This window comes from Tamandua tetradactyla, chromosome 14 (genome assembly GCF_023851605.1).
Source record: "Tamandua tetradactyla isolate mTamTet1 chromosome 14, mTamTet1.pri, whole genome shotgun sequence".
NCBI classification, from domain to species: Eukaryota; Metazoa; Chordata; class Mammalia; order Pilosa; family Myrmecophagidae; genus Tamandua; species Tamandua tetradactyla.
Genome location: NC_135340.1, coordinates 57,349,820 through 57,367,208, shown reverse-complemented (window position 1 = coordinate 57,367,208; position 17,389 = coordinate 57,349,820). Strand labels below are relative to the sequence as shown.

At 37.9% G+C, this 17,389-nt stretch overlaps 1 protein-coding gene across 5 annotated transcripts in view; it reads right to left on the bottom strand.

Annotated features, from left to right (window-relative positions):
• TMEM62 (transmembrane protein 62) overlaps positions 1–17,389 on the bottom strand; it is a 112,286-nt gene that overhangs the window by 29,233 nt on the left and 65,664 nt on the right. For all 5 annotated transcript variants that reach the window (XM_077127621.1, XM_077127623.1, XM_077127622.1 and 2 more), the window contains one exon: positions 14,485–14,640. In XM_077127621.1, the coding sequence (XP_076983736.1) occupies positions 14,485–14,640 (156 nt within the window). The remainder of the gene's footprint in view (positions 1–14,484; positions 14,641–17,389) is intronic.

Here is a 17,389-nt window from a genome sequence, read left to right as displayed (position 1 = left end):
TACAGGTAGGGCAAGAAACAGGAAAACAAGAACTGAAAAATTCTGAACGGTTCAATAGAACCTATGCTAGAGGTCTAGAATAAGTTGAACTGAATATCCAAGAACAGATAGAGAAAGCCATCCAGCAAGAAAACCCTAGGTAAAGGAATGCAACAACCTCCAGAATAAACAAATTAAGGAAATCAAATGTCTAGACTCCAGCAAAAAATAATGAGTCACACTAGAAAAATCAAGGATATGGCCCAGTCAATGGAACAAACCAACAATTCAAATTGATACAATAGTTAAAACAACTAATTCAATGTTGATGTTTGAACAGATATGCAAAATCTCATCAAAAGTCAAATCAACGAGTTGAGGGAGGATATAAAGAAGACATTGGGCAAACATAAAGAACTTGCAAGTTTGAAAAAATGAATCACAGAACTTATGGGAATAAAAGGCACAAAAGGAGAGATGAAAAAAACAATAGAAACCTCTAATACATTTGAAGAGGCAGAAGAAAGGATTAGTGAACTAGAGGACTGGATATCTGAAAAATGGCACACAAGAAAATATATGGAAAGGAATGGAAAAAAAATATGAGCAGGATCTCAGGGACTTGAATGACAACATGAAGTGCACAAATATACATGTTGCGGGTGTCCCAGAAGGAGAAGAAAAGGGAAAAAGAGCAGAAAGACTAATGGAGGAAATAATCACTGAAGATCTCCCTTCTCTTATATAAGAATAAAATTATAGATCCAAGAAGTGCAGTGTACCCCAAAGAGAACAGACCCAAACAGACATATCCCAAGACACTTACTAATCAGATTGTAAAATGTCAAAGACAAAGAGAGAATTTTGAAAATAGTATGAGAAAAGTAGTCCATCACATACAAGGGAAGCTCAAAAAGACTATGTGTGGGTTTCTCAGCAGAAACCACAGAGGCGAGAAGGCAGTGGTGTGACATAGTTAAGATTCTGAGAGAGAAAAACTGACATCCAAGAATTCTATGCCCAGCAAAACAGTCTTTCAACATTAAGGGGGATATTAAAATATTTTCAGACAAACAACCACAGAGAGAATTTGTGAAGAAGAGACCAGCTTTACAAGATATACTAAAGGCAGCATTACAGGTAGATTGGAAAAGGCAAGAGAGAGGGCTGGAGAAGAGTGTAGAAACAAAGATGATCAGAAAAGGCAAGAAGAGAAAAAAAATTAGACATGACATATAAAATTCAAAGGCAAAATGGTAGAAGAAAGTACTGCCTTTAAAGTTATAACACTAAATAACAACAGAAGTTGGTTCTTTGAGAAAAATCAACGGACCTTAGCTAGGCTGACACACACACACACACAGAGAGAGAGAGAATGCAAATAAATAAAATCAGAAATGGAAGAGCAGACATAACCACTGACCCCACAGAAATAAAGGAGGTAATGAGAAAATACTATGAGCAACTATGTGGTAATAAACTAGACAACGTAGATGAACTGGAAAACTTCCTAGAAAGACGTGAACAACCAATATTGATCCAAGAAGAAACAGATGAACTCAACAAATCAATCACAAGTAAAGAGACTGAATCAGTCATCAAGAAGCTCCTAAAAAGCTTCATCAAAAAACTCCTAAAAATGCTTGTGAATTCTACCAAGCATTCAAAAAAAGGAATCAGTACCAATTCTGCTCAAACACTTCAAAAGAAATTAAGAGGAGGGAAAGCTACCTAACTCATCACCCTAATACCAAAGCCAGACAAAGATACTACAAGAAAAGGAAATTACAGACCAATCCTTTTAATGAATATAGATGCAAAAATTCTCAACAAAATACTTGCAAATTGAATCCAGCAGCACATTAAAAGAATTACACACTGTGACTAAATGGGAGTTATTTCTTGTCCCACCAGGCATGCAAGGCTGGTTCAACACAAGAAAATCAATTAATATAATACACCATGTCAATAAGTCAAAGTGGAAAAACCACATGATCATCTCGATTGATGCAGAAAAGGCATCTGACAAAATTCAACATCCTTTCTTAATGAAAACACTCAAAGTATAGAAATAGAAGGGAACTTCCTCAACATGATAAAGGGAACATATAAAAAACCCACAGCTAACATATTCCTCAATGGGGAGAGACTGAAAGCATTCCTTTTAAGATCAGGAACAAGACAAGAATGCCCACTGTCACCATTGTTATTCAACATTGTCCTGGAAGTTCTAGCCAGAGCAATTGGACAAGAAAAGGAAATAAAAGGCATCTGTATTAGTTAGGGTTCTCTAGAGAAACAGAATCAACAGGGAACACTTGTAAATATAAAATTTATGAAAGTGTCTCACGTGACCGTAGGAACGCAGAGTCCAAAATCCACAGGGCAGGCTGCGAAGCCGATGACTCTGATGGATGGCCTGGATGAACTCCACAGGAGAGGCTCACCAGCCAAAGCAGGAATGGAACCTGTTTCCTCTGAGTCCTCCTTAAAAGGCTTCCCATGATTGCATTTAGCATCACTAATTGCAGAAGACACTCCCCTTTGGCTGATTACAAATGGAATCAGCTGTGGATGTAGCTGACGTGATCATGACCTAATCCTACAAAATGTCCTCATTGCAACAGACAGGCCAGCGCTTGCCCAATCAGATGAACAGGTACCACAACTTGGCCAAGTTGACACCTGTCCCTAACCATGACAGCATCCAAATTGGAAAGGAAGAAGTAAAACTCTCACCATTTGCAGATGACCTGATACTATATATTGAAACTCAAAAAAAATGTACAGCAAAGCTACTAGAGCTTATAAATGAGTACAGCAAAGTGGCAGTGGTACAAGATCAATATACAAAAAGCAGTAGTGTTTCTATACAACAGTAAAGAACAATCTGAGGAGGAAATCAAGAAAAAAATTCCATTTATAATAGCAACCAAAAGAATCAAATATTGAGGAATAAACTTAACTAAGCATACAAAAGAGCTATAAACAGAAAACTACAAGAAATTGCTAAAAGAAATAAGGGAAGACCTAACTAAATGAAGGGCATGCCATGTTCATGGACTGAAAAACTCAATATAGTTATGATGTCAATTCTACCCAAATTGATTTATAGATTCAATGCAATACCAACCAAAATACCCAACAACTTACCTTGCAGAAATAGAAAACCAATAACCAAATTTATTTGGAAGGGCTGGGTGCCCTGAAAAGCTAAAAATATCTTAAGAAGGAAAAATGAACTGAGAGGCCTCATATGACTGGCTTAAAAGCATATTACGAGGGCGGGCCACGGTGTCTCAGCAGGTAAGAATGCTTGCCTACCATGCCCGAGGACCCGGGTTCAATTCCCGGTGCCTGCCCATGTAAAAAAAAAAAAAAAAAAAAAGCATATTACGAAGCTACAGTGGTCAAACAGCATGGTACTGACATAAACATAGATATACTGACCAACAAGAAGTGAACTGAGTGTTCAGAAATAGACCCTCTCATTTATGGTCAATTGATCTTTGATAAGGCAGTCAAACCAATCCACCTGGGGCAGAGCAGCCTTTTCAATAAATAGTGTTTGGAGAACTGGATATCCATGTACAAAAGAATGAAAGAGGATCCATATCTCACAACCTATTCAAAAATTAATTCAAAATGCATCAAAGACCTAAATAATAGAGTAAAGACCATAACATTTAGAAGAAAATGTAGGGAAATACAAATCTTGTAATAGGAGGTAGTTTATTAGACATTACACCCTAAGCACGAGCATTGAAAAAAAGAAATAGATAAATGGGATCTCCTCAAAATTAAACATTTTGTATATCAAAGAACTATGTCAAGAAAGTAAAAAGGCAGCCTACACAATGGAGATGATATTTGGGAACCAGATATCAGACAAGGGTTTAGTATTCAGAATACATAAGGAGATCCTACAACTCAACAACAAAAAAGACAAACGGAGTTCCAGGAAGATGGCAGAACAGGATAGGGTGTGTTTACCCTTGCTGCAAGGAACAGCTAGAGAAGGGATGGGAAGACAACTGAGACAGGGATTCCAGGGTATAAGTGACCTGAGAGGGTCTTTTACACCACATAGGGAGGGCCTGGTTGCAAAAGCTAAAGAACTGAAATGCAGAGAACCAGAGATCATCTGGCTGGTGCAAACAGCCTAATGCTATCTCAGAAGAAACAATCACTCTTCCTGCTTCAGCCAGCAAGCATCTCCTGAGAGTTCATTGAGGAACTTCATTGGAGCTACCAGCTCCTGGCCTACCCTACAGACCTTGGACTCTATATCCCCACAGTTGTGTGAGATATTCTTAAAAACTTTATATTTTCAGATATCTCTTGCTGACTCTGTTTCTCTAGAGAACCCTAGCTAATACAGCTTGGTACCAGGAGTGGTTCCTAAGAAACAGAATCATAAAAATGCATTTTTAAAATTGGTTTTCTATTCTGACTAGACTCAAAGGCATAATGACTCTGTTTACTGTAATCAGAATGACACTGCCAATCCATGCGGTGAGTTGGCAAAAAAGATAGTCCAAATATTACCATTTGATTCTGCTAATTGTTTCCTTATACATGGTCAGGCTCTGGGTGATAATGTTTTTGACACCTTCACAGAATTTTGTGGAATTAAGAAGTATAGAGCTGTTGGCTGGCTGTTGTTAGATACACTGTGTATATTGATGAGGGAAAGGGATGAGCTGAAGGCTTCAGATGAGAAGCTTTACATGTCTTATGACAGATGTAAAAGTTTCTATGAGTGTGCTGAAGGAAAATCTTAGCTGCTAACTCTAGATCTCTGAAAATCAGACTCAGAGTCTCATTGTCAGAGTAGCAACTTTACAATGTAATCTGAAATCTCAACTTTGTGTGGTGTCTGCTGTTAAAGTGAAGGCATTGATTGGAAAGGAGTGGGTCACTGAAAAATGGGATGGCGACATATGGATTGATAATGATGGCAGTGGAGACGTTGAAACCCTAATCCTGCTGACTCTTTTCTAGATAACCCTGTAACAGTCTGCTCTGAGGATTTAGCCACCCCACCTCCAGCCTGCCCTGAGGACTTGGCCACCCAACCTCCACCTGAAGCGATTAACCCTTCAGTGCCTGTGAAGCACATAATTACCCCCTATGGGGAAAAAGCCCTTGCTCCTCTGCCTGGAGTTATTAATCCTGTTTCACCATATGAAACTGCAAATGAATGCCCTGAAAAAACTGGCCTGGAAGACACTTCTAATTCCTTTCATGTTCACCCCTACCACCCCTCTTTCCTTCCAGACCTATAACTAAAGTCCCAACAGGCCCCAAAATGTGAGGTACAAAGTATCACCCATGAGGAAGTATGCTATACTCCAAAAGAACTGCATGAGTTTTCCAATTTATTTAGACAAAAGTCAGGGGAATATGTGTGGGAATGGATTTTAAGAGTGTGTGATAATGGTGGGAGTAATATAAAGCTGACTCAGGCTGACTTTATTGATATGGGCCCACTAAGCAGAGACTCTGCATTCAATGTTATAGCTTGAGGGGTTAGAGAAGGCATTAACAGTTTGGTTGCATGATTGGCTGAAACATGGATCAAAAGTTGGCCAATATTGCCTGAGAGGGAAATGCCAGAACTGCCCTGGTATAATATAATAGATGAGGGGATCCAACTGTTTAGAGAGACTGGAATGTTAGAGTGGATTTATCATGGAAAGCCTACTAATATACCCCAGGAATGTCCAGAGGACATTTACCAGAACTGTGAGAAGTGAAATTGTGAAACTAGCTCCATCAGCCTTGAAGAGCTCTGTTGTTGCCCTTCTCTGAAGGTCAGATATTACTGTGGGAACTGCTGTCACTGAACTGGAATCCTTAAACACAATGGGGGGATGATTGGATCTCAAGTTGATAGAAGTCGGGTGGCAGCACTTAATAGCCAAAAGCAAGGTAGATGTGGCTATCATAATGGCCAGCAGATTCTAAGCATGAGTCAAAATAATCTGCCTCATAGAGACCTATGGGATTGGCTAGTAGATCATTGGGTACCTACAAGCACAACAGACAGGCAGTCTACTAAATTCTTATTTGAACTTATAAGCAGAAGAGTTCTAGGTCAAGTGAACAGAAGTCTAACCTGAATTATAAAAACAGAGTCATGGCTCCTTAATCAATTTCTAGACTTGAGAAAGTTTATAGAATCAGAGGCCCTTGAATAAGGGAGACGCCAGGACCCTTTGGGGGAGGACCCTGTTACACTGCCACAAATTTATACTGTTAATCTTCCTCCAAGCCTTCCCCAAGGAGACCTACAGCCTTTTATCAAGGTAACTGTGTATTGGGGAAAAGGAAATAATCAGATTATTGGGGATTATTAGGCACAGGTTCAGAAGTGACATTAATTCCAGGGAACCCAAATCGTCACTCTGGTCCACCAGTCAGAGTGGGGGCTTATGGAGGTCAGGTGATCAATGAAGTTTTAGCTCAGGTCCATCTCACAGTGAGTCCAGTGGGTCCCAGACCCATTCTGTAGTTATTTCCCCAGTTCCAGAATGCATAATTGGAACAGACATACTGAGCAACTGGCAGAATTCCCACACTGGCTCTCTGATTCATGGAGTGAGGACTATTACGGTAGGAAAACCGAAGTGGAAGCCACCAGAATTGCCTCTACTGAGCTAAATAGTAAATCAAAGCAATATTGGATTCCTGGAGGGACTATAGAGATTGGTGCCATTCTTAAGGACTTGAAGGATGCAGGGGTGGTGATTCCTATCACATCCCCATTCAACTCTCCTATTTGGCCTGGGCAGAAAACAGATGGGACTTGGAGGATGACAGTGGATTATCGTAAACTCAACCAGGTGGTAACTCCAATCACAGCTGCTGTTCCAGATGCAGTATTATTGCTTAAGCAAATCAACACATCCCCTGGTAACTGGTAGCAGCTATTGATCAAGCAAACACTTTTTTCTCAATAGCTATTACTAAGGACCAATAAAACAGTTTGGTCTCCGCTGGTAAGGTCAGCAATATACTTTCACTGTCCTATCTCAGGGGTATATCAATTCTCCAGCCCTATGTCATAATCTTGTCCACAGGGAACTTGATCATTTCTCCCTCTCACAAGACATCACACTGGTTCATTACATTGATGATATCATGTTGACTGTACCTAGTGAGCAAAAAGTAGCAATTATTCTAGACTTATTGGTAAGGCATTTGCACGTCAGAGGATGAGAGATAAATCCAACAAAAATACAGGGGAGTTCTACCTCAGTGAAATTTCTAGGTGTCCAGTGATGTGGGCATGTTGAGATATCCTTCTAAGGTGAAGGATAAGTTGCTATATCTGGCCCCTCCTATGACCAAAAAAGAGGCAGAATGCCTAGTTGGTCTCTTTGGATTTGGGCGACAACATATTCCTCATTTCAGTGTGCTACTCCAGCCCATGTATCGAGTAACCAGAAAAGCAGCTAATTTTGAGTGGGGACCTGAACAAGAGGAGGCTCTGAGACAGTCCAGGCTGCTATACAAGCTTCTCTGCTACTTGGACCATATGATCCAGCCAATCTAATGATGCTGGAAGTGTCAGTGGCAAATAGAGATGCTGTCTGGAGCCTGTGGCAGGCCCCTATAGGAAAATCACAACACAGACCCTTGGGATTTTGGAGCAAAGCCTTGTCATCTGCTGCTGATAACTACTCTACTTTTGAGAAAAAAAGAACTTTTAGCCTGCGGAAAATCACAACACAGACCCTTGGGATTTTGGAGCAAAGCCTTGTCATCTACTGCTGATAACTACTCTACTTTTGAGAAAAAAACAACTTTTAGCCTGCTACTAGGCCTTAGTAGAGACTGGAGGCTTAAATATGGGCCACCAAGTTACCATGAGACCTGAGTTGCCTATCATGAGTTGGGTGTTGTCTGACCCACCAAGCCATAAAGTTGGGCATGTGCAGCAGCACTCCATCATAAAATGGAAATGGAAAATACGAGACAGGGACATACCTAGAGGGCCCAGCCTCTCCAGAATATCAGCTAGTTTCATCTCCCTACCCCAAATTATTGACAGCCCCTTCCACCATAAAAAAGTTAGAATCGCCATAGCCTAAATACCCCTAAAAGTGTGGGATAGAAAGATCAAAGGTAATGGTGGAGTTATACAGAGAAGGTAGGGTTTAACAAACAAATATGATTGCTGAATCATTACATTGATATTTCTTTTAGTCTCTAGTATCTTAGAGCAGCTAGAATAAAAACCTAAAATTGTGGAATTGTAACCTATACTAAACTCTGAAATTTGTTCTACAACTAATTGTTGTGCTGTGCTTTGAAATTTATTGTTTTTTGTATAAATGATATTTTTCACAAAAAGAAAAAAAAATCTGTGATGATAAAAAATATTTATTTCTTCTAGACTCCTATGTTCTGGAGCAGCTAGAAGGAAAAATCTCAGATGATAGTATGGTAGCCCATGACAAACTCTGGGATCTGTCCTGTAACTACCTGTTGAAGAGTGCTTTGAAAACTATTGCTTTTTTTTCTTTGCTTTATATACACATTATATTATACCATAAAAAAAAGTCTTTAAAAAATGGGCAAAAGACATGAATAGACACTTTTCAGAAGAGGAGATACAAATGGCTAAAAGGCTCATGAAAAGATGTTCAACTTCACTGGCAATTAGGGAAACGCAAATTAAAACCATAATGAGATATCATTTCACATGCACTAGAATGGCCATTAGCAAAAAAAAAAAAAAACAACAAAAACAGAAATGACAAGTGCTGGAGAGGATATGGAGAAAGAGGCACACTTATCCACTGTTGGTAGGAATGCAAAAGGGTAGAACTCTGGAAGGCATTTTCACGGTTCCTCAGGAAGCTAAGTATAGAGTTGCTGTGCTGGTTTGAAAGGATTTGTGTACCCTAGGAAAGTCATGCTTTAATCCTAATCCACTCTCATGGCAACAACCCTTTCTCTTAAACCCTATTCTGCACTATATATGGGAAACATGACTAGATTATCTCCACAGAGATGTGACTTGCCCAATTGTGGGTATTAACTTTTGAACAGAGGGAGATGTGACTCCACCCATTCCACATGGGTCTTGATTAATTTACTAGAATCTTTGAAAAGAGGAAACATTTTGGAGAATGCTTCAGAATGATGAGAGAACCACAGAGCTCATCAGCCAGTGGCCTTTGAAGATGAAGAAGGAAAACACCCCCAGGGAGCCTCATGAAACAAGAAGCCTGGAGAGGAAGTTAGTAGACATCGCCATGTTTGCCACATGCCTTTCCACTTGAGAGAGAAACCCTGAATTTCATCGGCCTTTCTTGAGTGATGGTAACGTCTTGTTGGTTCCTTAATTTGGATATTTTTATAGACTTGCTTTAATTGGAACATTTTCTCAGCCTCAGAACTGTAAACTAGCAACATATTGAATTCCTCTTTTTACAGACCAGCCTAGTTCTGGTATATCACATTCTGGCAGCTAGCAAACTAGAAAAGTTGCCATATTATATAGCAATCCCATTACTAGGTAAATATTTAGAGGACTGAAGGGAAGGACGCAAACGGAAATTTGCACATTGATGTTTATAGCAGCACTGTTTATAATTGCCAAGAGATGGAAACAGTCCATATGTCCATCAACAGACGAATGGCTAAACAAGCTATGGTAACATACATACAACGGAATACTACACAGCTGTAAGACTTCTTAAAGTCATGAAGCATGTAACAACATGGAGGAACCTTGAGGACATTAGCTGAGTGAAAATAGCCAGAAACAAAAGGCTGAATACTGTATGGTCTCACTAATATGAACTAACATTAGTGAGTGAACTTTGAGAGGTAAAGTTAAGAACACAGGTTATGAGGAGATAGAAAAAGGGTCAAGATTGGGCAGATTGTACAACAGGACTGATTGTAAAAATTCAGAAATGGATAGCACAAAACTACCTGATGGTAGCACAATATATAATTACACTGAATGAAGTTGAATGTGAGTATGGTTAAGGGAGAAGGGCTGGAGGCATGTAAGAAACCAGAAGGAAAGACAGAGTATAAAGACTGACATGGTATAATTTAGGATTGCCTACAGTAGACAATGGTGGTGATTAAATATGCAAATATAAAAATGTTTCTGCATGAAACAGGACGATAGGGTGGGGCTGCCATAAGATCTTGCAACCGTGTTTCCCAATATATACCTGGAGGAACTGAGAGTGGGGACACGAATGGACATTTGCACACTGGTGTTTATGGTGGCAGTGTGTTCATGATTTGCAATGGATGGAGGAGGCCTAAGGGTACAATGACTAAGGAATAGAAGGGGGAACTGTGGTGTTTACATATAACAGACTACTGAGTGGCTGCAAGAAGGAATGAAGTTGTGAGGCATGCAAATAGTTGAATGAACCTTAGGGAGAGTATGCTGAAGAAAATGTCAGAAACAAAAAGACAAATATTATCATGCCTCACTCATATGGACTAACTATAATATACAAACTCAGAGAATTGAAGTCGATAGCATGGATTATCAGGTTCCAAGATTGTAAGCTTTCACAGCATTCACATATATTTAGGAGTTGTAATTCTGAGATACTGAGCTATTTGTATATAAACTGGTTGTTCCCTGAAACTCTGGGTATTAATGTGATACCTGAGACTCAGAGTTAGGACACTGAAGCTATGAAAGCCAGCATTACCCCATTCACCAACTGTTAAAAAAGCTGAAAAGGTGATCAGACTTCATCTAGAGATATGAAAAAACTGATCTGGATAGCACTAAGATAAATCAGAATACTGGGTAAAAGATTATATGGCCCATTTTTGAACTCTAATCTCTGTGTGAGACCAAAAGGGGAAATGTTTATTTGGGGCAAAATTTATATTTTGGGTAGTATATTATCTAATTTACCTTGTATGGTCAGTTTACTTGAACACCATAATTACATGGAATCTTGAATAGGGCATGAGATCTTGTTGATTTGTACAGGTTAGTGTGATGCCCCAATACAACCCAAAGTAATTTAGGCGGAGAATAAAAAAGTATTTGCAAAGTACACTTGTGGGACTGAGGAGAAAGGAGGAAATATTCAACTTCCCTATCTGGGGAATTCCTGATATTCTTGCAAGCAGTGGGAAAACCAATTCAATAGGCTGAGCCCTCAATCTTGGGGTTTACCCCCATGAAGCTTATTCTTGTAAAGAAGCCAAGCCTACTGATAATTATGCCTAACAGTCACCCCTAGAGAACATCTTTTTTGCTGAGATGTGGCCTCTGTCTCTAAGCCAACTTGGCTGGTGAACTCACTGCCCTCCCCAACTACATGGGACATGACTCCCGGGGTATAAATTTCCCTGGCAAGTGACCTGACTCCTGGAGATGAGCTGGGACGCCGCATCATGGGAATGAGAAAACCTTCTTGACCAAATGGGGGAAGAGAGAAATGAGACAGAATAAAGTCTCAGTGGCTGAGAGATTTCAAACAGAGTGGAGAAGTGATCCTGGAGGTTTTTCTTATGCATTATATAGATATCCCTTTTTAGTTTATGGTATATTGGAGTGGCTAGAGGGAAGTACTTGAAACTGTTGAACTGTGTTCTAGTAGCCTTGATTCTTGAAGAAGACTGTATAACTACATAGCTTTTACAATGTGATTGTATGATTGTGAAAACTCTGTGTCTGATGCTTCTTTTATCCAGGGTATGGACAGATGAGTGAAAAATAAATAAATAAGGATAAAAAAATAACAGGGGGAGATAAAGGGCAAAAATTGGATAGACTGAAATATTGTAGGTCAATGAGAGGGCGGGGTAAGGCGTATGGGATAAATGAGCTCTTTTTTTTTCTGGAGTGATGCAAATGTTCTAAAAATGATCATGGTGAAGAATTTACAACTATGTGATGATATTGTGAGCTACTGATTGTAAAATATGGTTGGACTACGTGTGTGTGGATATTTCTCAATAAAATATTTAAAAATACGGTAGTAAAAAATAAAAATTTGTGAGAAATTAAAAAAAAGTAATTGGCAATCTTTATCAACAATCATAAAGGAACTCAAACTCTTTCACCTATAGTCCTACTCCTAAAACTCTATCTTAAAGAAATTATTCATCTGAGGGAAGAATTTATATGTACCAGATGTTTATCCCCAAATTAGGAAAAAAACTAAAGGTTCACTAGCAAAGCTGGAAAATGCTTAGATGAATTATGGTACATTCTATCAGTGGAATGTTAAGCATTTATTAAAATAATTGTTATAATGATAATCAAACAACAATATAATGTTGAGAGAAAAAGGTAGGAATTAGAACAGACCATGCCTTATGATTACAACTATGTAAAAGCATGCCTAAAAGAGGTGGCCTTAGAAGGAAAATTCAGAAATGTTAATATTTCTATTGGGGGGGAAACATACCTATAATATCATCACCCTATTTTCCAAAGGTTTTTATGTTGTATTACTTTTCAAAATAAAATTTAAAAATATATATATTTAAAAGGGTGTCTGTGCTGGTTTGAAAATATATGTACCCCAAAAAAGCCTTGTTTTAATCCTGATCCAATCTTATAGGCTCAGCTGTTTCTTTTAATCCTGATTTTAGGACTTTAGGGAGGAAACTTTTGATTTGTGACATGAAATGTGACATGCACAATTGTGGGTGTGACCTTTTGATTAGTTGGAGACATGACTCCACTCATTGAGGGTGGGTCTTGATTAGTTTACTGAAGTCCTTTAAAAAAGGAAACATTTTAGAGAGAGTTCAGAACAGACATGGATGCTTGGAGATGCCTGGAGCCCAGCAAACATCACCATGTGCCTTCCCATAAGATATTAAGCAAGCTGGAACCTGGAGAGAGCCCAGAGAAGTCAAGAAATGAAAGACAGGCCCAGAGAAGCAACATGAAAAATCCCCACAGGAACAGAGGCTGAAGGCCCAGGAGTAAGGGACCAGCAGATGCCAGCCACATGACTTTCCAGCTGACAGAGGTGTTCCGGATAGCATCAGACTTTCTTGAGTGAAATAAAACTCTTGTTTGTGCCTTTGTTTGGACATTTTCTTGGCACTAAAACTGTAAACTTCTATCTTATTAAATTTCCTTTTAAAAGCCATTCCATTTCTGGTATATTATATTCCAGCAGCTTAATATACTAATACAGTGCCCTTACATTTGAAGAGGTTATATACTTCTTTTCAAAAGGAATACAAACACCCTGTTAAGATTCTGTTAATCTATATCATCATATTCACAGGCAAACAGAATTTTCAATTCCATAGGTTTATATACTCTTTGCTTTTTTGAAAGACTATGTATCAAAACAAAACAAAAATTCCAAATACATAATAAAAATTTTAAAAGTAGGAAACAAAGAATGATGGTTATAGTAATGTAAAAAGGCTGGAATAATACAACACCAAAATAATAATGATAGGATGTTGGGTTTCTGAATGATTATAAAAATTTCATCAATTTATATCATATGACCCAGCAATCCCACTTCCAGGTATATACTCAAAAGAAATGAAAGCAGGGACTGAATAGATGCTTGCATACCAATGCTCATAGCAGGATTATTCACAATTGCCAAAAGATGGAAGCAACCCAAGTGTCCATCAAAAGATGAATGGATAAGCAAAATGTGGTATATGCACACAAAGGAATACTATTAAGCTAAGAAAAAGGAATGAAGTTCTGAGACATGCAACAACATGGATGAACCTTGAAGATATCATGTTGAGTGAAATATTATATGATCTCATTGATAAGAAATAATTAGAATAAGTAAACTCATACAGTCAGAATCTAGAATTTAGGTTATTAGGGGACAGAGTAGGGGTAAGGAATAGGGAGTTACTTAGGCCTTACAATGTAGAGTTTCTATTTGTGACAATGGGAAAGTTTTGATAATGAATGGTGGTAATGGTAGCACAACATTGTGAATGTAATTAACAGCACTGAATTATATATTTGAGTGTGATTAAGGGGAAAATTTTAGAGTATATGTATTTTTGTAGATTAAAAGTTTTTAAAAATACAAAACTGTACAACACAAACAGTGAATCTTAAGTTGAACCATGGACAACAGTTAATAGTTTAATTATAAAAATAGCTTTCATCAATGGTAACAAGTATACTACACTTGCAAGGTGTTAATAACAGGATGGTACACAGGAACCCTGCATTTTATGCATGAGTTTTCTGTAAGCTACAATTTCATTAATAATGGGAATGTAAAAGTAAGCAATTTATCTATATAAAAAGTTTCAGTTAAGAAAACTGAAGTGGGAATGCACAGGTGGTTCAGTGGTAGAATGTTCGCCTTCCATGCGGGAGACCCGAGTTCTATTCCTGGACCCATGCATCAAATAAAAAGAAAAATAAGAAAACTGAAAAAAAAAAGAAAAGAGAACTGAATTCTCACATGAGAATGCAGTTATAAAGACTTATTCTCCTTCAATATCAAACTGAGAGTAAATTCTGAAAAAAGTGCTACATACCTGATGTGTGTTGAGTGACGGAGTCTTTCTAGTGGTTCATGTTTAGTACAACTATAAAGGAGTGATTTAGGGTTGGTAATAAGAACGACAGGCCACTTGCCAAAGACCAAATCTGCAAAGCTAAAGAGGTCATGATCAAAAGCAAAGATCCGGTACCTAGAGACCAGAAGACAATAAAGTAATTTAATCACTTTATATTATAAGAGGACATGAAGATAATATATGGATCAAGTGTAAAAAATACAAAACTATTATTTTCAATACATAACTTTACCGAAGACATTCATCATAAATCTAATATACAACATTCTCCATCCCATCAAAAACGCTACATAAAATATTAAAATGAATGGTTGATATAAATACAATTAGAAGCCTTTCAAACTTCTCTTAAATCTTTATGTCCAAATTTTACAAATATTAACAAAAGATAGATTATTTTGATTTCCAAAAGCATGATGAAGGATATAAAATAGTCATTAAAGAGTATTAGATTTTTTTAATTTTCTGACTTTAAGAATTGTGAAAAGAAATGATTAACTGTGTCAAGAACAATAGTGCTCAGAAATATTCCAAAGAGTTCCCAGTCTCCCTGACATTAGGTTGGGACCCATGTAACTACTTATGGTCAATGGATTCTGATCAGAAGTGTTATCACACTTCTGGTCCAAACTTAAGAATGGGTACGAATGCTCCAAGCTTTCTTCCCTGTCCTGTAACTGAGGCGTTGAGATAGTGTTATCATAAGATGGAAAAATATTAAATCCCTGAGTCACCCATGGAACAGATTTGCCCTGACTCACAGTGTATTTTACATGAATGAAAAATAAAATTTGTTGTTTTAATTCATTGATATTTCTGATTTATTTGCATCCACAACAAAGAAAGCTTAATATTACATATCTAGTAACTGTTTTTAAAAACTGTTCTATTGTAACTATGTAAGAGCAGGTAAAATTTAGGTCCTTTCATTAAATCCCCAGATAAACCCCATAGTTGCAACACAAGAGAGCAGATAGGAAGAGAAAAAAAGGAAATGATTTGCAATTAACATTATGTAGTTTTTAAAATATAGCATTTATAAGAAACTAAGTCAGTAAGAGTTAGTATAGCCCATACCCTCATAGTCATGGATAGACAAATCTTAGACAAAGTAATTATAGTTGCTGTGCTGATTTGAAAGTATTATGCACCCCAGAAAAGTCATATTAAAAAAGTTTTTTTTATTAATTTAAAGAAAAATTAATAAGCAGAACATTAAGATATCATTCCATTCTACATATATAATCAGTAATTCTTAATATCATCACATAGTTGCATACTCATCATTTCTTAGAACATTTGCATCGATTTAGAAAAAGAAAAAGACAACAGAAAAAGAAATAAAATGATAATAGAGAAAAAAAAGTTATACATACCATACCCCTTACCCCTCGCTTTCATTTACCACTAGCATTTCAAACTAAATGGTAGATAAAGGGAGCATCAGACACAAGGTTTTCACATTCACACAGTCACATTGTGAAAGCTATATCATTATTCAATCATCATCAAGAAACATGGCTACTGGAACACAGCTCTACATTTTCAGGCAGTTCCCTCCAGCCTCTCCACTACATCTTGAACAACAAGGTGATATCTACTTAATGCGTAAGAATAACCTCCAGGATAAACTCTCAACTCTGGAATCTCTCAGCCATTGACACTTTGTCTCATTTCACTCTTCCCCCTTTTGGTGGAGAAGGTTTTCTCAATCCCTTGATGTTAATTCTCAGCTCACTCTAGGGTTTTCCTCAGTCCCTTGATGCTGAGTCTCAGCGCATTCCAGGATCTCTGTCCCATGTTGCCAGGAAGGTCCACACCCCTGGGAGTCATGTCCCACGCAGTGAGGGGGAGGGTGGTGAGACTGCTCGTCGTGTTGGCTGGAGGGACAGGCCACATCTGAGCAAGAAAAGAGGCTCTCTTGGGGGGTGACTCTTAGGTCTAGATTTTAAGTAGACTTGACCTATCCTGTGTGGGGTTAAGTTTCATATGAACAAACCTCAAGACTAGGGGCTCAGCCTATAGCTTTGGTTGTCCACACTGTTTGTGAGAATATCAAGAATTCAACTTGGGGAAGTTGAATTTCTCCCCGCTCTCACCATTCCCCGAAGGGGGCTTGCAAATACTTTTCCACTCACTGATCAAATCACCCTGGGATTCATCGGGGCATCACTCTGGACAAACCAACAAAATCTCATGTCCTACCTGAGATTCCAAGTACTTATGACGTTCAATCAAACTATCTACATAAGTTATGTTAGGAAATGCTCTAGTCAAAATATAAATTTTGTAACAAATACACATTTTTTGGTTTAGTCTCACACATAAGGTGACATTTTAAAATATTAATTACCATCTATTTTCACCACCCTGCCATAATGACATTCCTTTGTTCTTCCTCATGCAATAACATTTTTAAAGTTTGTACATTGTACATTTCACTATTATTATACACTCTAGGCATTCCTATATTATACCATCTCAATCTTTAACATCTATATTTCTTTCTGATTTCATTTATGTCCCCAGCTCTTCTCCCTCTATCATACTCACATACAGCTTCATTCAGTGTTTTAACATAATCATATTACAGTTAGGTAGTAATGTGCTGTCCATTTCTGAGTTTTGTATCCAGTCCTGTTGCAGTCTGTATCCCTTCAGCTCCAATTACCCAATATCTTACCCTATTTCTATCTCCTGATGGTCTCTGTTACCAACGACATATTCCAAGTTTATTCACTAATGTCAGTTCATATCAGTGAGACCATACAGTATTTGTCCTTTAGTTTTTGGCTAGTCTCACTCAGCCTAATGTTCTCAAGATCCATCCATGTTGTTACATACTTCATAAGTTTATTCTGTC